We start from the raw sequence: 25,299 nt of genomic DNA on the forward strand, positions 1-25,299 counted from the left end.
AGGTTAGGAGTGTCTCCCACAAGTTCACCACCTAGTGGTCAATGTTCTCACGGTGTAGAACTTAGGTCAGTTTATACATGGGTTACAATGACAGTTGAATACATGACATAAGTGGTCCCTGGATTTGGCGTCTCAGTGTAAGTGGTCCCTGGATTTGTTGTCTCAGTGTAAGTGGTCCCTGGATTTGGTGTCTCAGAGTAAGTGGTTCCTGGATTTGGCATCTCGGTGTAAGTGTCAAAGTTTATGTTACACAAGGCCCTGTCTCAGTTATTACTGCACTAGACCATGTCTTTGTTGATATTGTATTGTGCCCTGTATCCATTATTGCAGCACTAGACCATGTCATTTAAATTACACTACGTCCCGTCTATTTATATTACACGAGGCCCTATCTCAGTTATTACTGCACCAGACCATGTCTGTTTAAATTCCACAAGATCCTATCACCATTATTATTGCACTAGGCCCTGTCTCACTTTATATTGGATGAGATCCTGTACGCCAGACTGTCACTTTTATCGATTAAGATCAGGCAGTTATTTGGATGGAAACTGAAGTTACCTTTCCTTTAATTGAGCTGTTTGATTTAAAGAAATGGCAGACATTCACAGCGGGTTATGTCACACCAACATGGCCGACTGCATGTTGCACACATACAAAATCAAAATACTACGGATGCTGGAAATCTGAAATAAAAACAAAATGCTGGAATACTCAGATGATCAGACAGCGTCTCTAGAGAGAGAAACAGAGTTAACGGTTCAGGTCGATGACCTGCTGAGTATTTCCAGCATTTTCTGTTTTTAATTGTATGTCACACAAACCATGGCTGATGCTGCTTTACCCTGCAGCAGATGACGCCACAGTGCTTTCCGCCTGTCACAACATGTCGGTATGTTTCTGCCATTGATTCAGGGTCGGGGGGTCATAGGCTGTCTGCAGCCTCTGCTCAGCGTTAAACAGCTCCAGGTTGTGCAGCCCATGACCCCGGACCCCTGACTGTGATCCTGGATGCCTCTGAAAATGGCCCTGCATTTTCCGAGAGTCTCCGAGCCTGGGGGTCAGCAAGAGGACAGAGAGATAGAGAATGAGATTAGAGGGGTTGGTGGTCCCTCATAGGCAGGGTGGGGGGAGGAACTTGCATTTCTCCAGGGCCTTTCACCACCTCAGTACTTCCCTATCCTCACAGCCAATGTCCGGGGGGGTGGGGGCTTTATAAATGAGGCCACTGTTTTATTGTAGGACACTCAGCAGCCAATTTCTGCACAGCATAATCCCACAAACAGCAGTGTGATAAATGACTAGATCATCAGTTTTAGTTGAGCAACAAGTATTGGCCACCGGGCATAACTCCCCAACTCTTTTTCCAATAGCGGCCATTGGATTTTTACATCCACCTGAGAGGGCAGAGGCGGCCTCGGTTTAACATCTAATCCAAAAGACACACCTCCGGGAGTGCAGCCCTCCCTCAATACTGGGAGTGTTAGCCTGGATTATAGGTTGAAGTTTCTGGAGTGGGAATTTGAACCCACATCTTTTATAACCCTCTAGGTAAGAGTATTAGCACAGAGTTAAGACTCAAATCTAGTTCTGGAAAAGGCCCATTAATTCTTCCATCCCCTAACCTGATGTGATTTTTTTCCCCACAGGGAAAGTCACGCCAGAACTTCCAGCAGTTTTGAGGAAAAGCAGCACTGGATTTGAAGAAATCTGCTGGAAATTCCTTGAGGCCGACCGGAAACCTCTGGATGTTCAGGCCGGGAGGCTCCGACACTATTTGGTGAGACTATAGATGACTTCAAGTAAAATGAGGCAAATGGTGAGCAACAGTCTGAAGGTTCCCGGGGAATGTCCAACATCCTCAGGTGGGCAGTTTAGAAAGAAATGCAAGTGTGGGGAGAAAGTTGGTCAGGGACAGGAAACAGAGGGTCGGATCAGAAGTGGTTATCCCGGGGGTCATTGCTGGGCCCTTTGTCTGAGTATTTTATAGTCAATTCAGATTTGGGGGTCGGGAGAAGAATCTGAACATTTGGTGATGACACACAAGTAGGAGGTTTGCCAAAGAGTAATGAGACTGCAAATGGGCTCAAGAAGACATTGGGGTGTTCCATTACATAGTCTGTTTAACCTCGGGTCCCATAGGGTGAAAGGTCAGTGTCTGACCCCACTGCCCCATCTAGACTACATTCTAGGACTGGATTTGGAATTGGGATTTCTGAATGCACTGGGCTCAGTCCTCACAGAAAGCTGCACGGAAGTTTTGAGAACGAGCAGAGAAGAAGCTGGTGAGAAGTGTGGTGTTGGGGCAGATTGGAAGCACAGACAATACGTGGGTGTTATCATTCCTTTTATTTGATGATTAATCCTGCACACAGATTCAATCATGCTTGCACTGCAGTTAGTCTGATCCATGTTTCTCGCAATCAGAGTAAGCTTGCTCGCTCCCCACCAATTGTAGCCCCCTGTCCCACCACCCGGCAGGGACCTGCTAACTCAGCACAGACTGAGGGAGGGGGGGATGGAACCTGGGCTCTTCCTACTCCCTGTGGGGCTCCGTACCGCACTGGGCAGGAGATTCAGGCATCAGCAAAATTCACAATGTGAGAGATTAGAGGGAGCTCCTCTTTCAGTGAGATCAGCAAAGTATCAATTGAAACATTTAGTTATTTACCTTCAAAAAGAAATAGGCAGCATTTCAATTAACCCTCAGGCCTGAGTTTGTGAAGGATGTGTAAACTCAGAGGTCCTAAACCCTCCACCCGTTAAATGTTCTCCCGTATTTGGAAGCAATCTGCCCTCGAATTCAGAAAATCAACAGAAAACGTTAATGTTGAACCCTTGTTAAAAGGGGGCCCTGAGGGAGAGACTCCCCTCCCAGTGTGTAAACGGGACACATGCATTAATGATTCCAATCGCAGTTGGCTCCAGTCCTCTCCCCTCCCCTCCCCCGGCGGGACTGTATTGTCGCGGAGGACGGTCATGTTGCTCCTGGCGATGCTCCTCTGCTCCAGGGACTGGGCTGGTTTAACCTTTGGCAGGGCGGCTATTCCAGCGCAAGAAGTAGACATTACCTGAGGAGTCCCCACAGACACCCACCCCGGGGGAGACAGGATTCGCCTCAAGGCATAGCACGGGTGCCTGGCAGGTAAAGAGACCCACCTGTAGGCAAGAGACAGAGAATATGCATTATGAGAGAGAGAGGTGGAGAATGTGACCAAGAGAGAGAGAGAGAAAATGGATGAATGTGCAGAGTTTACCTGTTTCAGGGACACGCGATCCCACAGGCGCACAGATTGGTCGTACGACGTCGTCACAATGAGTTCATTGGTTTCAGTCACGGCTGTCACCCTATCAGAGTGAACCTGGGGACAGAATGTGAACAGGAATATTCTCAACAGAGCGTGGTAGATAGAGTAAAGCTCCCAGGGCAGGTACAGCATGGGTTAGATACAGAGTAAAGCTCCCTCTACACTGTCCCATCAAATACTCCCAGCACGGGTTAGATACAGAACATAAGAAATAGGAGCAGGAGTAGGCCATTTAGCCCCTTGAGCCTGCTCCACCATTCAATAAGACCATAGCTGATCTGATCATGGACTCAGCTCCACTTCCCTGCCCGCTCCCCATTACCCTTTATTGCCTTATCGCTCAAAAATCTATCTATCTCCACCTTAAATATATTCAATGACACAGCCTCCACAGCTCTCTGGGGCAGAGAATTCCATAGATTTACAACCCTCAGAAGAAATTTCTCCTCATCTCAGTTTTAAATGGGCAGCCCCTTATTCTGAGACCATCTCCCCTAGTTTTAGTTTCCCTTATGAGTGGAAATATCCTCTCTGCCTCCACCTTGTCAAGCCCCCTCATTATCTTATATGTTTCGATAAGATCACCTCTCATTCTTCTGAACTCCAATGAGTATAAGCCCATCCCTTATCTCCGGAATCAACCTAGTGAGCCAGCTCTGAACGCCTCTGAAGTGTATCCTTCCTTAAATACAGAGACCAAAACTGTACACAGTATTCTAGGTGTGGCCTCACCAATACCCAGATCCCTCTGTACTGCAATACTTTGCAATTTTTCTCCATTTAAATTATAATTTGCTTTTTTATTTTGTCTGCCAAAGTGGATAACCTCATACTTTCCCACATTATACTCCATCTGCCAAATTTTTGTCCACTCACTTAGCCTGTCTATATCCCATTGCAGATCTTTTGTGTCCTCCTCACAATTTGCTTTCCCACCCATCTTTGTATCATCAGCAAACTTGGTAACATTACACTCGGTCCCTTCATCCAAGTTATTAATATAGATTGTAAATAGTTGAGATCCCAGCATCGATCTCTATGGCACCCCACTAGTCACTGTTTGCCAACCAGAAAATGACCCATTTATCCCGACTCTCTGTTTTCTATTATTTAGCCAATCATCCTTCCATGCTAATCTATTACCCCCAATCCCATGAGCTTTTATCTTGTGCAGTAACCTTTTATGTGGCACCTTATCAAATGCCTTCTGGAAATCCAAATATATCACATCAACTGGTTCCCCCTTATCCACCCTGCTCCTTAAATCCTCAAAGAACTCCAGCAAATTTGTCAAACATGATTTCCCCTTCACAAAACCATACTGACTTTGCTTGATTGAATTATGCTTTTCCAAATTCCTGCTACTGCTTCCTTAATAATGGACTCCAGCATTTTCCCAACAACAGATGATAGGCTAACTGGTCTATAGTTTCCTGCTTTTTGTCTGCCTCCTTTTTTAAATAGGGGCGTTACATTTGTGGTTTTCCAATCTGATGGGACTGCCCCAGAATCCAGGGAATTTTGGTAGATTGCAACCAATGCATCCACTATCATTGCAGCCACTTCTTTTAAGACCCTGGGATGTAAGCCATCAGGTCCAGGGGACTTGTCCGCCTTTAGTCCCATTATTTTACAGAGTACTACTTCATTAGTGATAGTGATTGTATTAAGTTCCTCCTTCCCTATAGCCCTTGATTATCCACTATTGGGATCTTTTTAAGTGTCTTCTACCGTGAAGACTGATACAAAATATTTGTTCAACGTCTCTACCATTTCCCTGTTCCCCATTATTAATTCCCCAGTCTGATCCTCCAGGGGACCAACATTTACTTTAGCCACTCTTCCTTTTTATGTACCTGTAGAAATTCTTACTCTGTTTTAATATTTCCTGCTAGTTTACTTTCATAATCTATTTTCCTTCTCTCTCTTTTTTTTTTTTTAAATTGTTCCTTGCTGGCTTTTAAAAGTTTCCCAATCCTCTGGCCTCCTATTAGTCTTAGCCACATTGTACATCCTTGTTTTCAATTTGATACCTTCCCTTATTTCCTTAGTTAGCCACAGTCTTTCCTTCTCATACAGAGTATGGCACCCTCTACACTGTCCCATCAAACTTGTCCCAGGGCAGGTACAGCACAGGGTTATATACAGAGTAAATCTCTCTCTACACTGTCCCATCAAACTTGTCCCAGGGCAGGTACAGCACGGGGTTATATACAGAGTAAATCTCTCTCTACACTGTCCCATTAAACTTGTCGCAGGGCAGGTACAGCATGGATTAGATACTGAGTAAATCTCTCTCTATACTGTCCCATCAAACACTCCCAGGGCAGGTACAATTTGGGTGAAGCCCTGAGAGCTGCTGAGGTGTTACCTGTTTGCGGGTCCAGTTTGAAAGCTCGCCATATTGCTGAATGTACGATCCCTCTGTCTGGATGGTGGTGGGGTCCCAGGCAGAGCACCATAAGGTCCCCTGAGAGTCGGCACAGAGCATTGAACGAGCTGGAGGAGGAGGAGGGAGAAATCCTGTCAAATTCCACCACAGACATCGACTTGCAACACTCAGGCTAACCTGGAGCCGTGGGGATTCATTGCCTGGAAGGGTGGTGGAAGCAGATGCAATAATGACCGTCAAAAGGGAATTGGATAAAGAGTTGAAAAGGAATGATTTGCAGGGCAATGGGGTAAGAGCAGGGCGGAGTGGGGCTAACTGCACAGCTCTATCATAGAACCGGACAGGTGCGATGGGCCGAATGACCACCTTCTGTACTGTAAGATTCTATCATTCTCAGTGTAGGTCGCCAGATAGTATAGCCACAGTAAGCTTTTGAAATACATATCCACGTACAGCACAGATGGTGGCCATTCGGCCCATCGTGCCTGTGTCGGCTCTTGTAATGTCCCATCCAAATCGTCTCACACCCCAGAAAATCTTTCCTTTACAAATATTTATCCATTTCCTTTTTTGAAAGTTACTATTGAATCGGCCTCCATCCTCCTTTCAGTCAGTGCATTCCAGACTACAACAACTCTCTGCGGGGAAAAAACATTCTCCTCGTCTCTCTACTGATTCTTTTGCCAATTATCTGAAGTCTGTGTCCTCCTGTTGCCGACCTCCTGCCAGTGAAAGCAGTTTCTGCTGATCTACTCTGTCTAAACCCTTTGTAATATTGATCATCTCGATCAAATCTCCCCTTAGCTTCTCTGCTCTGAGAATAACCCCAGCTTCTCCACCTAACCAAAGTCCCGCAACCCTGGATAGATCTCTTTTGCTCCCTGTCTAAGGCCTTGACGTCCTTCCTTGAATGTGGTGCCCAGAATTGGACACAATACTCGAGCTGAATCTTTGCTGCTCTGGGGGTGTGGCTTAGAACCAACTGTAGCCCCTCCACCACCCACCTCCCCGGGGAGGGCTCAGTCCCAATTGTAGTCTCCGGGGGGGGGGGGGGGGGGGGGGGGGTCAGTAGCAATTGTAGTCCCCAGGAGAGGTGGGGGGGGGGGGGGGGGGAAGGTCTGTACCAATTGTAGTCCCCAGGAGAGGGGTGGGGGTGGGTCTGTACCAATTGTAGTCCCCAGGAGAGGGGGGGGGTCTGTACCAATTGTAGTCCCCAGGAGAGGGGGGGGGGGGGGTCTGTACCAATTGTAGTCCCCAGGAGAGGGGAGGGGGATCTGTACCAATTGTATTCTCTGGGGGAGGGGGGGGGGGGGTCAGTACCAATTGTAGCCCCGCCTCCCCCCCCCCCCACCGACTGGGATCAGTAGCACACCGCAGACCTGGGAGGTGGAGCCTGGGCTCTGCCTGTTCTGTGTGGGGCTGATAGTTTTTAAACCCTTTCCTCACCCACTGGTCTGGCGTATTTCACTCACTTTTCTAATCTACCAGCGCAGGCCATCTCGCTTCGGAGTCACCAGATCAAACCCGAAAGGTTTCTCGCAGGGGAAAGTGGAGAGCACAGAGTCAGATAGGATATCCAGACTTATTATCGGCAACGGTACAATAGTGGTTACGTAACTGGACCAGTAATCCAGAGGCCTGGACTAATAGTCCGGAGGCGTGAGTTCAAATCCCACCATGGCAGCTGGGAATTTAAATTCGGTTAAATAAATAAATAAATAAATAAATAAATAAATAAATAAATAAATCTGGAATAAAAAGCTAGTGTCAGTATGGTGACCATGAAACTACCGGATTGTTGTAAAAACCCATTTGGTTCACTCATGTCCGTTCGGGAAGGAAATCTGCAGTTCTTGCTCGGTCAGGCCTATATGTGACTCCAGACCCACAGCAATGTGGTTGACTCCCCTCTCGAATGGCCGAGTAAGCCACTCAGTTGTCACAAACCACAAGAAATAATACGAATAAAACCCGATGGAGCACCTGGCATCGACCCCGGCACCGGCTTCGGACACGGCAATGGCAAACCCAGCCCAATCAACCCTACACAAAGTCCTCCTGACTTGTGCCAAAATTGGGAGAGCTGTCCCACAGACTGGTCAAGCAACAGCCTGATGGTCACACTCACAGAATCATAGGTTTCAGCCAATGCCCCAGACTCCTCCATCACCATCTCAGAGGTGGCAGCACAGTAGTATACAGTCGAGAGGGTGTGGCCCTGGGAGTCCTCAACATTGACTCTGGACTCCATGACATCTCATAGCTTCAGGTCAAGCTCCTGCTGATTACCACCGACCGCCCTCCCTCAGCTGATGAATCCTCCACATTGACCACCACTTGAAAGAGGCACACAGTAGCAAGGGTATAGAATGAACTCTGGGTGGGAGACATCAATGACCCTCACCAAGAATGGCTCGGTAGTACCACTACTGACTGAGCTGGCCCAGTTCGGCAGCAGGTGGTGAAAGAAGCAACAGGAGGGAAAAACCTACTTGACCTCGTCCTCACCAATCTACCTGTCGCAGATGCATCTATCCATGATAGTATTGGTAGCAGCAACCACCGCACATTGTGGAGATGAAATCCCGTCTTCACACAGAAGACACCATCCATCATGTTGTGTGGCACCCATCGTGCTAAATGAGATAGATTTAGAACAGATCTAGCAGCTCAAAACTGGGCATCCATTAGGCGCAGTGGGCCATCAGCAGTAGAATTGTATTCCATTACAATCTGTAACCTCAAGGCCCATCATATTCCTCACTCTAGCATTACCATCAAGCCTGGGGACCAACCCTGGTTCGATACAGTGTGCAGAAGAGCATGCCAGGAGCAGCACCAGGCATACCTAAAAATGAGGTGCCAACCTGGGAAAGCTGCAACACAGGACTACATGCATGCTAAGCAGAGGAAGCAAAGTGATCCCACAATCAAAAGATCAGATTTAACTCTGCAGTCCTGCCACTTCCGATCGTGAATGGTGGTGCACAATTAAACAATTAACGGGGGGAGGAGGCTCCATGAATATCCCCATCCTCAATAATGGCGGAGTCCAGCACGTGAGTGCAAAAGTGTTTACAACCATCTTCAGCCAGAAGTGCCGAGTGGATGATCCATATCGGCCTCTTCCCGAGGTCCCCACTATCACAGAAGTCAATTTTCAGCCAATTCGATTCACTCCACATGATATCAAGAAATGGCAGAACGCACTGGATACAGCAAAGGCTCTGGGCCCTGACAACATATCGGCCGTTGACTGAAGACTTGAGCTCCAGAAAAAGCTGAGCCTCTAGCCAAGCTGTTCCAGTACAGCTACAACACTGGCATCTATCCAACAATGTGGAAAACTGCCCAGGTATGTCCTGTCCACAAAAAGCAGAACAAATCCAACCCGGCCAATAACTGCCCCATCAGTCTATTCTCAATCAGCAAAGTGATGGAAGGTGTCGCCAACAGTGCTATCAAGCGGCACTTACTCACCAATAACCTGCTCACCGATACCCAGTTTGGGTTCCGCCAGGACCACTCGGCTCCAGACCTCATCACAGCCTTGGTCCAAACAAGGACAAAAGAGCTGAATTCCAGAGATGAGGTGAGAGTGACTGCCCTCGACATCAAGGCAGCATTTGACAGAATGTGACATAAAGGAGCCCTAGTAAAACTGAAGTCAGGGAAATGGGAATCAGGGGGAAAACTCTCTACTGGCTGGAGTCATACCGAGCACAAAGGATATGATTGTGTTCTACAGGATGCACTGCAGCAACTCGCCAAGACTTCTTCAGCAGCACCTCCCAAACCAGCGACCTCTACCACCTAGAAGGACAAGGGCAGCAGGCGCATGGGAACACCACCACCTGCAAGTGACTCTCCATCCTGACTTGGAAGTTTATCGCCGTTCCTTCATCGTCGCTGGGTCAAAATCCTGGAACTCCCTCCCTAACAGCATTGTGGGAGTACCTTCACCTCACGGACTGCAGCGGTTGAAGGAGGCTTACCACAATCTTCTCAAGGTCAATTCAGGATGGGCAATAAATGCTGGCCTTACCAGCAACGCCCACATCCCGTGAACGTATAAAACAAAATACCTGCCTTGTTGCTGCCAATCAGACAGATCATACTGCACCTTCGTATTTGAATTGAGTGGTTTGGTTGATTCATCAATCAAATTGCCTGCAACAGGCAAGCACCATGACAAATTGAAGCAGTTGATACCGAGCTGAAAGATATTGGTTATTTCTGCCACAACCAGGTACCAAGAGAGTGGAAGGGCAGTGCCAGGCCCACTGACCCTCACCCAGTCCCCCAGAGAGAGAGGAGACCACTATCTGGGCTGGATTTGATGCCGATTCGGTGCATACCCGGACTAACCCATTGCTCGGTGGAGGGGATTCCCATCTTACCTCCTCCGGGTGATGTGACAGATTCCTTCACTACAGTTAACCACACCAACGTGTTCACTTTCTCCCCACTGTCCGACCAGGGGATCATGCTGACACTGAAGCACACTGTCAGCTGCTCTGGTTCCTTCTCCTCCTGCGGGAAAGCACAAAGCTAATCCTTATCGACAGTTTCTAAACCAATCTCGTATTCTTGCACCCAACCACCTCTCTTACCCCTTTTGCATTTCTCAGTATCTTTCACCACCTCAGGACATCCCAAAGTGCTTTACAGACAGTTAATTACTTTTGAAGGTTAGTCATTATTATAATGTAGGAAATGTGGCAGCCAATTTGCTAATGGCAAGATCCCGCAGTCATCGATCTATTAATCAGATATAACCTGTTGTTTTTCGATTGATGTTAATGAAAAATAAATATCGGCCCCAGGACACTGGGGAGAACTCTCCTGCTCTTCTTCCAATAGTGGCCGGGATCTTTTATGTCCACCTGATAGGGCAGACTAGGCTCTTGGTTTAACATCCCATCCAAAACTAGGCACCTTCGACAGTGCTGCACTCCCTCATTACTGGCACTAGGGAGTGTTGGCCCTGGATTTTGGGGCTCAAGTGTTTGGGGTGGAACTCAAGCCCTCGCTCTTCTGACTCGGAGTCGAGAGCGAGTCCCACCGTGCCGTAGCTGACACCGAAATGTTGACTCGTGCAGAGGTTCGGTTCCACATGGACCAGCACCCGAGTGGCCTCATTCTTCACCAGAAAGTAAGCATTAGCAGGATATTTGACTGTGGGAGGAGGCATCACCCCAAAGCCCTGATCCTGGCCTCAGCTAATCACCACACACCTTTCCAGCAGGAGTCCCAGGATAGTTCCCCCCCCACCGCCCACCAGAGAGCGGAGAGACCATCCCTTCTGTCTGGGCCTGGGTTTGAATCCAAGTCCCAAAATGTGAAAGGTCAGTGCAGACCCACTGCCCCAGCATACTCCATGAGAGAGGGGAGAGCTTCATCATTCCCTGGGGGATGTGACCCCAGTATCATTCCCTGGGGATTGGGGGGGGGGGGGGGGGAAATCGCCAACATTCCGTGTTCCAGGCTGCTCTGCTCTGAGTAAAGCTCCCCTGGTCCTTACCTCCAAGGCTGGGTTATCTGGTTGTTTAAGGGCCATCAGTGTGGTCCTTCGTGGCCCCAGCACCGTCAGTAAAGAGCCGTCGCTCCGCTCAATAACGCGCGAGAAGGGATAATGGTAGAAGCCGCTGGAGGGAAGAGGAGGTGGTGAGTGGTGATCGGGAGATCGGGAGTCCCGCCTCCAACCCTCTCCACCCATCTCTCCCCCGCCGGGCCCTGCCCCACACCCCCTCCTCCGGGCCCTGCCTCCGCCCCTCTCTCTCTTCGCCCCTTCCCCCACCTCCACCCCTCTCTTCGCCCCTTCCCCCACCTCCACCCCTCTCTTGTCTTTCCCCACCCCTGGGCCCCGCCTCCACCCCTCTCTACCCCCTCGCCCCAGGCCCCGCCTCCACCTCGCTTCCTCCCCCCCCCCCCCCGCTTCCTCCCCCCCCCCCACCGGGGCCAGCCTCCACCCCGCTTCCCCCCCACCCCGCCCCCGGGGCCAGCCTCCACCCCGCTTCCCCCTCCACCCCGCTTCCTCCCCCCCACCCCCCGGGCCAGCCTCCAACCCGCTTCCCCCCCCCCCCACCGGGGCCAGCCTCCACCCCGCTTCCCCCTCCACCCCGCTTCCTCCCCCCCACCCCCCGGGCCAGCCTCCAACCCGCTTTCCCCCCCCCCACCGGGGCCAGCCTCCACCCCGCTTCCCCCCCCCCGCCCCCGGGGCCAGCCTCCACCCCGCTTCCCCCTCCACCCCGCTTCCTCCCCCCCACCCCCCGGGGCCAGCCTCCACCCCGCTTCCCCCCCACCCCCCGGGCCAGCCTCCACCCCGCTTCCCCCCCCACCCCCCGGGCCAGCCTCCACCCCGCTTCCCCCCCCACCCCCCGGGCCAGCCTCCACCCCGCTTCCCCCCCCACCCCCCGGGCCAGCCTCCACCCCGCGGGCCCCGCCTCCACCGGTTTAATTAGGGACACTTACCCCTCCAGCACCGTCCAGTGCCGCCCCTCTGGGGCCCAGATGGTGAGGTTTCCCAGCAGGTCCCCCACCAGGAGGTGCTCCTGCAGTCTGAGCATGCTCAGACAGTAGACTGGCCAATCGAGGGTGAATGAAGACTGGAGACACATCCTGGGAAGAAGCAAGACATTGATAAGATGCACCAACCAACGCTGAGCAAAACACAGCAGAGAAGAGAGGGTAAGAGCCAACATCCCAGGTCACACCTTCCCTGTAACTCTCAGTGCGGAGCAGCTCCTTACCGTACAGAGTGCATCTGTCGCTGGGGACGGAGGGTCCAGATGGAGACGCTCTTATCGTACGATCCCACTGCAAAATCGTTCTCAGAAAAGAAGGAGACAGCACTGATACAGTTCATGTGGGCCTGTGAGAGAGAGAGAGAGAGAGAGAGAGAGACGCCAGAGAGAGGGGGAGGCAGAGAGACAGAGAGAGAGAGACAGAGAGACTTTTGAAAGTTACTATTGAATCTGTTTCCACTGCCCTTTCAGACAACAACAGCTCACTGCATAAAATAAATTCTCCTCATTGCCCATCGGGTTCATTTAACAATCTGTTTCCAACCAACTCTACTCGACTTGCCTGCTTTTGTTATTTAATTTAAAGCTACGATCACTTCCAAATACAAAAAGTCGCTGCATAAATACATTAAACATCATAAAGCATCCGAAGACATTTCACCGGAGTGTTATCAAACAAAATCTGACACCGAGCCACACAAGGGGACATTCGGGCTGGTGACCAAAAGCTCAATCAAAGAGGCTAGTTTTAAGGAGCATCTTAAAGGAACAAAGCGAGGTAAAGAGGCAGAGGGGTTTAGGGAGGGAGTTCCAGAGCTCAGGGCCTCGGCAACAGAAGACACGGCCACCGAGGGTTGATCAGTTACAATCAGGGATGTTCAGGAGGGCAGAATTTGAGGAGCGCAGACATCTTGTGGGGTTGTGAGGCTGAAAAAGATTACAGAGATAGGGAGGGGTGAGGCCATGGAGTGATTCGGAAACAAGGATGAGAATTTTGAAATCGATGTGTTGTTTAACCGGGAGCCAATGTAGGTCAGTGAGCAAAGGGGTGATGGGTGATCTTGGTGAGTTAGGACACGGACTGCTGAGTTTTGAATGACCTCCAGTTTACATTGTGTAGAATGTGGGAGGGCAGCCAGGAGTTAGTTGGAGCAGTCAAGTCCAGAGGTAACAAAGGCCTGAATGAGGGCTTTAGCAGCAGCAGAGCCGAGGCAGGGGCGGAGGTGGAAAAAAGCGGTTTTAGTTATGCTGCGGATATGTGGCTGGAAACTCATTTGAGTCAAATATAATATCTAGATTGCGAACTGTCTTGTTCACCCTCAGACAAATGCTAGGGAGAGGGATGGAGTCAGTGGTTCGGGAACGCAGTTCGAGGCAGGGACCAAAGATAATGGCTTCGGTCTTCCCAATATTTAATTGGAGAAAATTTCTGCTCATCCAGTACTGGATGTCGGACAATCAATCTGACAATTTAGAGACCATGGAGGGGTCGAGAGAAGTGATGGAGAGGTAGAGCTGGGTGTCGTTTGCGTGGAAACCGACTCCGTGTTTTCGGATCATATCTCCAAGGGGCAGCATGTAGATGAGAAATAAAAAGGAGGCCAAGGACAGATCCTTGGGGAACACCAGAGATAACGATGCGGGGGCAGGAAGAGAAGCCATTGCACGATATTCTCTGGTTATGATTAGATAGATAGGAATGGAACCAGGCGAGTGCAGTCCCACCCAGCTGGACGATGGTGGAGAGGCGTTGGAGGAGGATGGAGTGGTCAACTGTGTCAGAGGCTGCAGACAGGTCAGAGTCACAAAGAATGTCATTTGTGACTTTGATGAGAGCAGTTTCAGTTCTGTGGCAAGGGCGGAAACCAGATTGAAGAGATTCAAACATGGAATTCATGGAAAGATGATCACAGATTTGGGAGGCGACAACACATTCAAGGACTCTGGACCGGAAAGGGAGGTTGGAGATGAGGCGATAGCTAGCAAGCAAAGGGTTGTTTTTTTTGAAGAGAGGGGTGACGACAGCAGATTTGAAGGAGAAGGGAACAGTGCCTGAGGACAGAGAACCGTTAACAATTTCGGCTAACATGGGAGCCAAAACAAGAAGTTGGGTGGTCAGCAGTTTAGTTGGAATAGAGTCAAGAGAGCAGGAAGTGGGTCTCATGGATAAGATGAGCTTGGAGAGATGAAGAGGGGAGATCAGAGAAACTGGAGAAAGATGCGAGTTCAGGGCTCGGGCAGGGGGAGTGTCAGATGAAGTTTGGCCATTTTGACATTTGTGAACCTACTTCATCTCATGGAAGGACCCCCTCTTGTTCACCTCCTGGTTTGGTGCCTTGCTTTAGGAAGGATGTCAAGGCCGTGGAGAGGGTGGGGAAGAGATTCAGTGGAATGATCCCAGGAGGGGCTAAGAGAATCAAACTGTTTCATTAGGTCAGAGCAGGTTGAGGAGTTCTGATAGAGCGGTTCAAAACCCTGAGGGGTTTTGGTTCAGGAAGTTGGAGAAAATGATTCCCGCCAGGGGGTGAGTGGGTAGCTGGAGGGCATCAATTTAAGGTCAGCACCAAAAGAATGAGGGAGAGGGTCGTGGGAACTTGCTCGGACAGGGAATGAGCGGCCAGCAACAGTGGTGAATGAGAATCAAGATCAGCTTGTCGAGAGTATAGAACCATTTAAAAGGGCCTGGAGAAAGGGGTGATGGGCAGAATGGGGATAAGGTGTGAGAATGGGATGGTGCGGGACGGAGTGCTGTGTGAGAAAGGGGTCTGAGTGGGGAGAAAACAGGGACTGGGGGGAGAAGGGGACGGAAATGGGACCTGGGCGTGAACGGGGGACCACGGGGGGGGGGAAACGGGGGACCGGGGGAGATGGGGAGGAGAAGGGGACGTTGGGGTGGAGGCGGAAATGGGACCGGGGCGTGAACGGGGGGGGGGGGGGGGGAGATGGGAGACCGGGCGTGAACGGGGACCGCCTTTGAACTCAGTCCCCCAATGTTGAAGATCAGTGTCAAGCTTCCAGTGCCTGGGCATTCAGCTCATGGCCCTAGTGACCAGCACTCACCATCGGGCCTGACCAGAGTGATCAGCCACTTCAGGTTACAACCTGCGATTCTTCCAACACTCTCCATTCGTGGTCAGAGCAACAAGCCAGTTCCCCACTCTCCTGTGACCTGCCTTACAACTTAAATAGGTCTGTAGCTTCCCAATTGCTCGGACAAACAGATCGTGTTTCAGGCTAAACCACAAAAGCAGACTTATTACAGAATATTAATTTATATTTAAGTGAGTGATTTCACCCCCTATTCAGGGGAAGGGACAAATGCGGAGGATGTCAGGAACTAAAATGTCAAACTAAAGGTTTGCCACAGATTCCCACCTGGATGCTGTGTAAAGCTATCCCAGAACTCCACACCTTGAGTTCTCCACTCTGACTGCCGGATACCAGGAACGTCCCAGAAGGTGACCAGCAGAGGGCAGTGACTGCACCTCGATGACATGATGGATCTTCCAAACCTGGAGAGACAAATTGGGGAACGGAAGAGGAGTCAAGCAGCAGAACACCTGGCTGCAGAGAGTTACAGGGCAGTGTAGGATAGTGTGTAATCTAATAGGAAGTGAGCATGAATATCTTTGTGTGATGAGAATGTGCTGTGTGATAGAGGCAAACACATGGAGGGATACAATCATAGAACGGTGACAGCACAGGAGGCCATTCGGCCCGTTGAGCCCGAGCCGACTCTCTACAACACCTCAGCTCGGCCCACGACCCTGCATTTTCCCCACAGCCCTGCACCTTTCAAAACTTCAGGACGTCCCAAAGCACTGCATAGCTAATGAAGCACTCTTCAAGTGCAGTCACTGTTGCAGTGTCGGAAACAGGGAAACCAATTTGTTCACAGCAAGATCCCGCAGGCATGAAATAATGACCAGATAATGTGTTTCAGTGATGTTGGTTGAGGGATAAATATTGGCCCCAGGACATCGGGGAAAACTCCCCTGCTCTTCGAATATTGGCTGTGGGATGTAATATGTCCAACTGACAGGGCAGATAGGGGCCCGGTTTAACATCCATCCAAAAGCCAACATCTCCAACAGTTCTACACTCCCTCAGTGCTGACATTCCAACAATGCACGCTCCCTCAGTACCGACCCTCCCACAGCGCGGCGCTCCCTCAGTGCTGACATTCCAACAGTGCACGCTCCCTCAGTACCGACCCTCCCACAGCGCGGCGCTCCCTCAGTGCTGACATTCCAACAGTGCACGCTCCCTCAGTACCGACCCTCCCACAGCGCGGCGCTCCCTCAATGCTGACATTCCAACAGTGCACGCTCCCTCAGTACCAATCCTCCCACAGCGCGGCACTCCCTCAGTGCTGACATTCCAACAGTGCACGCTCCCTCAGTACCGACCCTCCCACAGCGCGGCGCTCCCTCAGTGCTGACATTCCAACAGTGCACGCTCCCTCAGTACCACCCCTCCCACAGCGCGGCGCTCCCTCAGTGCTGACATTCCAACAATGCACGCTCCCTCAGTGCGGCGCTCCCTCAGTGCTGACATTCCAACAGTGCACGCTCCCTCAGTACCACCCCTCCCACAGCGCGGCGCTCCCTTAGTGCTGACATTCCAACAGTGCACGCTCCCTCAGTACCACCCCTCCCACAGCACGGCGCTCCCTCAGTACAGACCCTCCCACAGCGCGGCGCTGCCTCAGTACCGCCCCTCCCTCAGTGCGGCGCTCCCTCAGTACCACCCCTCCCACAGCACGGCGCTGCCTCAGTACCGACCCTCCCACAGCGCGGTGCTGCCTCAGTACCGAACCTCCCACAGCGCGGTGCTGCCTCAGTACCGCCCCCTCCCACAGCGCGGCGCTCCCTCAGTACCACCCCTCCCACAGCGCGGTGCTGCCTCAGTACAGACCCTCCCACAGCGCGGCGCTCCCTCAGTACAGACCCTCCCACAGCGCGGCGCTCCCTCAGTACCGACCCTCCCACAGCGCGGTGCTGCCTCAGTACAGACCCTCCCACAGCGCGGCGCTCCCTCAGTACCGCCCCTCCCACAGCGCGGCGCTCCCTCAGTACCGACCCTCCCACAGCGCGGTGCTGCCTCAGTACAGACCCTCCCACAGCGCGGTGTTGCCTCAGTACAGACCCTCCCACAGCGCGGTGCTGCCTCAGTACAGACCCTCCCACAGCGCCGCGCTGCCTCAGTACAGACCCTCCCACAGCGCGGCGCTGCCTCAGTACAGACCCTCCCACAGCGCGGTGCTGCCTCAGTACAGACCCTCCCACAGCGCGGTGCTCCCTCAGTACCGCCCCCTCCCACAGCGCGGTGCTGCCTCAGTACCGCCCCCTCCCTCAGTGCGGCGTTGCCTCAGTACCGCCCCCTCCCTCAGTGCGGTGCTGCCTCAGTACCGCCCCTCCCACAGCGTGGTGCTGCCTCAGTACCGCCCCTCCCACAGCGCGGTGCTGCCTCAGTACCGCCCCTCCCACAACACGGTGCTGCCTCAGTACTGACCCTCCCACAGCACGGTGCTGCCTCAGTACCACCCCTCCCACAGCACGGTGCTGCCTCAGTACCGCCCCTCCCACAGCACGGTGCTGCCTCAGTACTGACCCTCCCACAGCGCGGTGCTGCCTCAGTACCGCCCCTCCCACAGCGCGGCGCTGCCTCAGTACTGACCCTCCCACAGCGCGGCGCTGCCTCAGTACTGACCCTCCCACAGCGCGGTGCTGCCTCAGTACCGCCCCTCCCACAGCGCGGCGCTGCCTCAGTACTGACCCTCCCACAGCGCGGTGCTGCCTCAGTACAGACCCTCCCACAGCGCGGTGCTGCCTCAGTACCGCCCCTCCCACAGCGCGGCGCTGCCTCAGTACTGACCCTCCCACAGCGCGGCGCTGCCTCAGCACTGACCCTCCCACAGCGTGGCGCTGCCTCAGTACAGGCACCGGCAATGTCGGGCCTGGATTATGAGGCTCGAGTCTCCGAAGGGGAAACTCAAACCCGGGATGCTCTGAGGCGACAGTGCCACCCTCGGGGCTGACCCCTGGCTTTGATTTGGCCGTTAAGATTCCACAGGGGAAGCTCAGTGAGCAGGAGGCGTTGGCTTCAAGCAATTTAAACAAAGGGTTTGTGTAAAGAATTCTAGCAGGTTTTGAGCCAACATATCTATGCTTCAGCTGTTATTCTGTTAAGATTTTAAAATATTGATGCACTGAGTATTGACATTACTGACACAGCCAATGCGCTGGAGGCAGGGTAGGAGTTATGGCAAAGAGAGTCTCTTTAAACATTGTGGGGCCTAAATTCAGGGTCCGGGTAAAGCCCGTTACTGCCGTCGTGCAGCAGCCATGAGGCAGAATCGAGTGGCCGGCGAGTTGCTGTCCATTGGCCGTCACGATCCAGACTCAGCCGGGGGTTTTGCGGGCGGTCCCCACTTGCGGCCCGCTGCTGCCGACAGCGCCCATTGCCGCTCTCCCACACTTCCATCGCATCTCCCACAAAATCTACCTCAACAAATCCACGATCCGCTGCGCAGTGCCCCCAACAGCTCATTGTGTCAGTGCACCTGGTTTCTCGTGTGTGAGCCACAGCAGCACGGTGGCCCTTCAACAGGAGGGAGGGCGCACTATCACCGCCACCAGGTGGGGTTTTTTTTTTTGCTGGCCAACTTCCCAATTGGCCCGACATTTATGGCCCGGGTTCGGGCAGGCCGCCAACAGGCAGCCTGGCAGCCCCTCTCGGGTGCCAGCTCACTGACCCAACCGAAACCCTCGCTGGGCCAGTGGCCAACTGAAGAAAACGCTGTCTTTCTCCCCTGTAAATGAGGGGAGACACGTGGTGCCGCACACACGTACGGTCACCACCTGAGTGACAGCGGCGGAGACTGGGGCCCACCCCCACCCCCACCTCCGCCGCACTTCCACCCCGACGATAAAAACTTTTACAAACAGAATGTGCGCCAGCTTTTTGGCGGCCATGAATTTAGGCCCCAGTGTCTCCAAACGGGGGCCTCTTCAAACTACAGCAGAGTCTCCCGATAAAGGCAGGATTATTACTCCAGTAACACGACGTGTGTGAAGGATGGTTAATGTAACACAAGAAATAGGAACAGTAGCAGGCCATATCACCCCTCGAGCCTGCTCCACCATTCAATAAGATCATGGCTGATCCGATCATGGACTCAGCTTCACTTCCCCGCCCACTCCCCATAACCCCTTATTGTTTAAGAAACTGTCTATTTCTGTCTTAAATTTATTCAATGTCCCAGCTAACATAACTCTCTGAGGCAGCAAATTCCACAGATTTACAACACAAAATAAATTTCTCCTCATCTCAGTTTTAAATGGGCAGCCCCTTATTCCAAGATCTTGCCATCTAGTTCTAGTCTCCCCTATAGTGGAAACATCCTCTCTGCATCCACCCTGTCAAGGCCCCTCATAATCTTATACGTTTCGATAAGATCACCTTTCGTTCTTCTGAATTCCAATGAGTACAGGCCCAACCTACACAAATGACTGCATGAAATTAATCCAGTCACTTACAGGAGTGCATCGCCAGGTGTGATTGAGGGGTGAATTAGTCAATCAGCCGCCGTGGCTGGGACTTGTGGGGTCCAGATAGAGCAACCTATTGATAACCGTGCAGCATATACCTGGTCTTCGACATAAACACCACCCACACCCCAGAGCGCTGGGTACGATATTGGTGTAGTAACATATGACACACAAAGATCACATGACCATGCGCTTGGGAAATCCCAGACCAGAGAGGGGAGTGTAATTTTAAAAGCTACTTTTAAATGGAGTTAGGTTGGTGCTGCGTATCACACTGCTTGCTGTGACACGCCCCAGCAGGGTTAGGGCAGGGGGTGGGGGTCTGACCTACCTTTCCCGGGAGGGACGTCCCACTGTCGCACAGTTCGGTCAGCCCCGACGGTCAGGAAGAAGGGGACACGGTCCCTGACAGCAGCACTGGAGACGGGAGCACTGTGACCCGTCAGCGTCGACACCTCGTCCGCCTGGAGGGAGCAGAGACAAGCCGTTAGTGCAAGGTTTTTACACACTCACAGGACATGTCCCAGTGCAGGCCATGGTGAATGAGTTCAACCATCACGTGCCCTTCGCCACAAGGAATCCAGCCTGAGGCTTCACAGTGGTGCGAGAGGGCGGGAGGGAGGGAGTGAGTGAGCGGGTGGGCGAGCGAGCGGGAGGGAGGGAGTTGTGTCAGAGAGTGTGAGCCAATGAGCCTGCATTGTGAGAGAATGAGTGTGTGTGTGAGAGATAGATAGTGTGTGAAAGTGTGAGAGTGACACAGCGAGAGAGACAGAGTGAGAGACAGAGTGAGAGACAGAGTGAGAGACAGAGTGAGAGACAGAGTGAGAGACAGAGTGAGAGACAGAGTGAGAGACAGAGTGAGAGACAGAGTGAGAGACAGAGTGAGAGACAGAGTGAGAGACAGAGTGAGAGACAGAGTGAGAGACAGAGTGAGAGACAGAGTGAGAGACAGAGTGAGAGACAGAGTGAGAGACAGAGTGAGAGACAGAGTGAGAGACAGAGTGAGAGACAGAGTGAGAGACAGAGTGAGAGACAGAGTTGAAGAGAGTGGCAGAGAGAGAGAGAGAGAGAGAGTGTTGACTAATACAGAAATGTGTTTAAAGTGTAGCTGAAATGCTCACCTGCAGGGGCTGCCAGATCCTGACCGAGCCATCATCGCTCGCAGTCACCACGGTTAATGTCTCGGGCAGCTCTCCTTGTTCTGTGGAGTGAAGGAACCGAGCGGTTCAGCACCGACTCACTCCGAGACTCTCCCTCTCACCTGTTCCCGTCACACCACCCCCACAACAGGGGCACTGCCCCCCAACAGGGGCACTGACATGCCCCCCCCCCCCACAACAGGGGCACTGTCCCCCTCCTGCCACCGCTGGGACAGGGCAAACACAGGATTGCCCCTGGCATCTCACTGATGAACCCCATTCTTCCTGCGCGATCCCCAAGGGGGAGAGCGGGGCAGTGTGATTTGTTTGGGATTGATACAGGGCTATGGGGAGAGAGCGGGGCAGTGAGATTAGTTTGGGATTGATACAGGGCTATGGGGAGAGAGCGGGGCAGTGGGATTAGTTTGAGATTGATACAGGACTATGGGGGGAGACCAGGGCAGTGGGATTAGTTTGAGATTGATACAGGGCTATGGAGGAGAGCGGGGCAGTGGGATCCTTTTCAGAATGGCAGGCAGTGACTCGTGGGGTGCCGCAGGGCTCAGTGCTGGGACCCCAGCTATTTACAATATACATTAATGATTTAGATGAAGGAATTCAGTGCAATATCTCCAAGTTTGCAGATGACACTACGAGACCTGTGTGTTATGGTACATCAATCATTGAAAGTTGGCATGCAGGTACAGCAGGTGGTGAAGGCGGCAAATGGTATGTTGGCCTTCATAGCTAGGGGATTTGAGTCTAGGAGCAGGGAGGTCTTACTGCAGTTGTACAGGGCCTTAGTGAGGCCTCACCAGCAATATTGTGTTCAGTTTTGGTCTCCTAATCTGAGGAAGGACGTTCTTGCTATTGAGGGAGTGCAGCGAAGGTTCACCAGACTGATTCCCAGGATGGCAGGACTGACATATGAGGAGAGACTGGAGCTTAGAAAGATGAGAGGGGATCTCAGAGACATATAAAATGCTGATGGGACTGGACAGGTTAGATGCAGGAAGAATGTTTCCGATGTTGGGGAAGTCCAGAACCAGGGGACACAGTCTAAGGATAAGGGGTAAGCCATTTAGGACTGAGATGAGGAGAAACTTCTTCACTCAGAGTTGTTAACCTGTGGAATTCCCTACCGAAGAGAGTTGTTGATGCCAGTTCAGTTCATTGGATATATTCAAGAGGGAGTTAGATATGGCCCTTATTGCTAAAAGGATCAAGGGGTATGGAGAGAAAGCAGGAAAGGAGTACTGAGGTGAATGATCAGCCATGATCTTATTGAATGGTGGTGCAGGCTCAAAGGGCCGAATGGCCTACTCCTGCACCTATTTTCTATGTTTCTATGTTTTTATGATTAGTTTGGGATTGATACAGGGCTATGGGAGAGAAACATAGAAAATAGGTACAGGAGTAGACTGTTATGTATCTGGACTTGTATTTACTCTGTACAGCCACCAGACGGCTCATTCCCCGGAGTCCCAAGGGAGCACAGGTATTTAAGAAGGCTCCACAGGTTGGAGAGGCACTTTGGAGACCTGCAATAAAAGACTAAGGTCACACTTTACTTTGAGCTCAGTGTTCAGTCTGACTCTTTCTCCATACACTACAACTGGCGACGAGATACAGATAACGAACCCAAAGATGCAGAGAACAGTGGGCATTCTGGAGAAATTCTCGGAGGGAGATGATTGTGAATCTTTTGTGAAGCGACTCGACCAATACTTTGTGGCCAATGAGCTAGATGGGGGAAGAGAGCACTGCCAAACAGAGCAATCATCCTCAACGTCTGTGGGGCACCAGCGTATGGCCTCATGATGAATCTGCTCACTCCAGTGAAACCCACGGAGAAATCGTACGATGATTTCTGCACACTGGTCTGACAGCATTTGAACCTGAAGGAAAGCGTTCTGATGGCGAGGTACCGGTTCTACACCTACAAAAGATCTGAAGACCAGGAAGTAGCGAGTTATGTTGCCGAGTTACGTCGCCGAGCTAAGACACCTTGCAGGACATTGCGAATTTGAAGGACATTTGGAGCACATGCTCAGAGACTTTTTCATACTTGGCATTGGCCACGAAACCACACTTCGCAAACATTTCACTGTAGAGACCCCAACCTTGAGTAAGGCCACAGCGATAGCCCAGGCTTTCATTGCCACCAGTGACAATACTAAACTAAGCAAATCGCTCAGCACACAAGTGCTGCTACAAGTACTGTGAACAAAGTGATGTTGTTTTCGAATCATAACGGACAGGGCAGGTCTCACATACCTGCAGCTACACGTCCGCAGAGTCCGAGTCCACCATCAAGGGTGATGAATGCAAGGCCATTAACACCTTGTTGGCGCTGCGGGGGTGATCATTGTTTCCATTCACGCCGATTCAAAGGATACATTTGCAAGGGCTGTGGAACAATGGGACACCTCCAAAGAGTGTGCAGGTGAGCTGCTAGGCCTGCTAAACCTGCAAACCACCACGTTGCAGAGGAGGACAGATCCACGGAGGATCACGACGAAACTCTGATAGAGGAGGCAGAGGTACATGGGGTGCACACATTCACCACGAATTGTCCCCCAATAATGCTGAAGGTTGAACTAAATGGATTCCCAGTGTCAATGGAGCTGGACACGGGCACGAGCCAGTCCATCATGGGCAAAAAGACTTTCGAAAGGTTGTGGTGCAACAAGGCCTCAGGGCCAGTCTTAACTCCAATTCGCACAAAACTAAGAACTTACACAAAATAATGGATTCCTATAATCGGCAGTGCTACTGTAAAGGTCTCCTACGATGGAGCAGTGCACAAGCTATCACTCTGGGTGGTACCGGGCGATGGTCCCATGCTGCTCAGCAGGAGCTGGCTGGGAAAGATACGCTGGAATTGGGATGACATCTGAGCGCTATCGCCCGCTGATGACACTTCGTGTGTCCAGGTCTTAAACAAATTTCCTTTGCTGTTCGAACCAGGCATCAGGAAATTCCAAGGAGCAAAAGTGCAGATCCACTTAATACTGGGGGCGCGACCCATCCATCACAAGGTGAGAGCAGTACCATACATGCTGAGAGAACAGATAAAAATTGAGCTCGACCGACTACAAAGAGAGGGCATCATCTCATTGATCGAGTTCAGCGAGTGGGCCAGTCCTATTATCCCAGTCCTCAAGGGAGACGGCACTGTCAGAATCTGTGGTGATTACATAGTAACTATTAATCATTTCTCCCTGCAGGAACAATACCCACTTCCAAAAACCGACGACCTCTTTGCAACACTGGCGGGAGGAAAGACAGTCATGAAGCTGGATCTGACCACTGCCTACATGACGCAGGAACTAGAGGAATCATCGAAGGCCCTCACCTGCATCAACATGCAGAAAGGTCTTTTTGTTTATAACAGATGCCCATTTGGAATCTGATCAGCGGCGGCGATATTCCAGAGAAACATGGAAAGTTTACTGAAGTTGGTCCCACACACCGTGGTCTTCCAGGACGACACCTTGGTCAGAGGTCGGAACACAGTCGAGCATCTGCAGAACCTGGAGGAGGTTCTTAGTCGGCTCAACCGCATGGGGCTCAAGTTAAAACGCTCGAAGTGCATTTTCCTGGCGCCTGAAGTGGAGTTCTTGGGAAGGAGGATTGCGGCGGACAGCATCAGGCCCACCAACGCGAAGACAGAGGCAATCGAGAACGTACCAAGGCCACAGAACGTGACGGAGCTGTGGTTGTTCCTGGGACTCTTGAATTACTTTGGTAACACCTTACCGGGTCTCAGCACCCTGCTAGAACCACGACATGTCTTACCATGAAAAGGGGGCAAATGGGTTTGGGGCAAAAGCCAAGAAAATGCCTTTGTAAAAGCGAGAAAATTGTTATGCTCAAAGAAATTGCTTGTGTTGTATGATCCAGGTAAGCTTTTGGTACGAGCATGTGATGCGTCATCATATGGCGTCGGGTGTGTATTACAACAAGCTAATGATTTCGGGAAATTGCAACTGGTTGCTTATGCATCCAGGAGTCTGTCTAAGGCCAAGAGAGCTGACAGCATGATTGAAAAAGAAGTGTTAGCGTGTGTCTATGGGGTAAAGAAAATGCATCAATACCTGTTTGGGCTAAAATTCGAATTGGAAACTGACCATAAGCCACTTATAGCCCTGTTTTCCGAGAGCAAAGGGATAAATACCAACGCATCAGCCCGCATCCAGAGATGGACGCTCACGTTGTTCGCATACAACTACACCATCCGTCACAGGCCAGGCACAGAAAACTGCGCCGATGCTCTCAGTCGGCTGCCATTGCCCAGCACGGGAGTGGAAATGGCGCAGCTCGCAGATATAGCCATGGTTATGGAAATATTTGAAAGTGAGCAATCACCCATCCCCT

At 51.6% G+C, this 25,299-nt stretch overlaps 1 protein-coding gene across 1 annotated transcript in view; it reads right to left on the reverse strand.

Annotated features, from left to right (window-relative positions):
- Positions 1-2,330: 2,330 nt before the first annotated feature.
- The window catches only part of LOC139251237 (telomerase protein component 1-like), a 62,354-nt gene continuing 39,385 nt past the window's right edge, over positions 2,331-25,299 (reverse strand). Inside the window, exons 16-25 of the mRNA XM_070873209.1 lie at positions 20,902-20,981; positions 20,112-20,244; positions 15,603-15,739; positions 12,453-12,574; positions 12,175-12,321; positions 11,225-11,348; positions 10,101-10,233; positions 5,680-5,807; positions 3,258-3,362; positions 2,331-3,159 (exon numbers count right to left, since the gene is read on the reverse strand). Coding sequence (XP_070729310.1) covers positions 3,025-3,159; positions 3,258-3,362; positions 5,680-5,807; positions 10,101-10,233; positions 11,225-11,348; positions 12,175-12,321; positions 12,453-12,574; positions 15,603-15,739; positions 20,112-20,244; positions 20,902-20,981 — 1,244 coding nt within the window. The 3' untranslated portion in view covers positions 2,331-3,024. The remainder of the gene's footprint in view (positions 3,160-3,257; positions 3,363-5,679; positions 5,808-10,100; positions 10,234-11,224; positions 11,349-12,174; positions 12,322-12,452; positions 12,575-15,602; positions 15,740-20,111; positions 20,245-20,901; positions 20,982-25,299) is intronic.

This window comes from Pristiophorus japonicus, unplaced genomic scaffold, assembly GCF_044704955.1.
Source record: "Pristiophorus japonicus isolate sPriJap1 unplaced genomic scaffold, sPriJap1.hap1 HAP1_SCAFFOLD_425, whole genome shotgun sequence".
Lineage (NCBI taxonomy): Eukaryota > Metazoa > Chordata > Chondrichthyes > Pristiophoridae > Pristiophorus > Pristiophorus japonicus.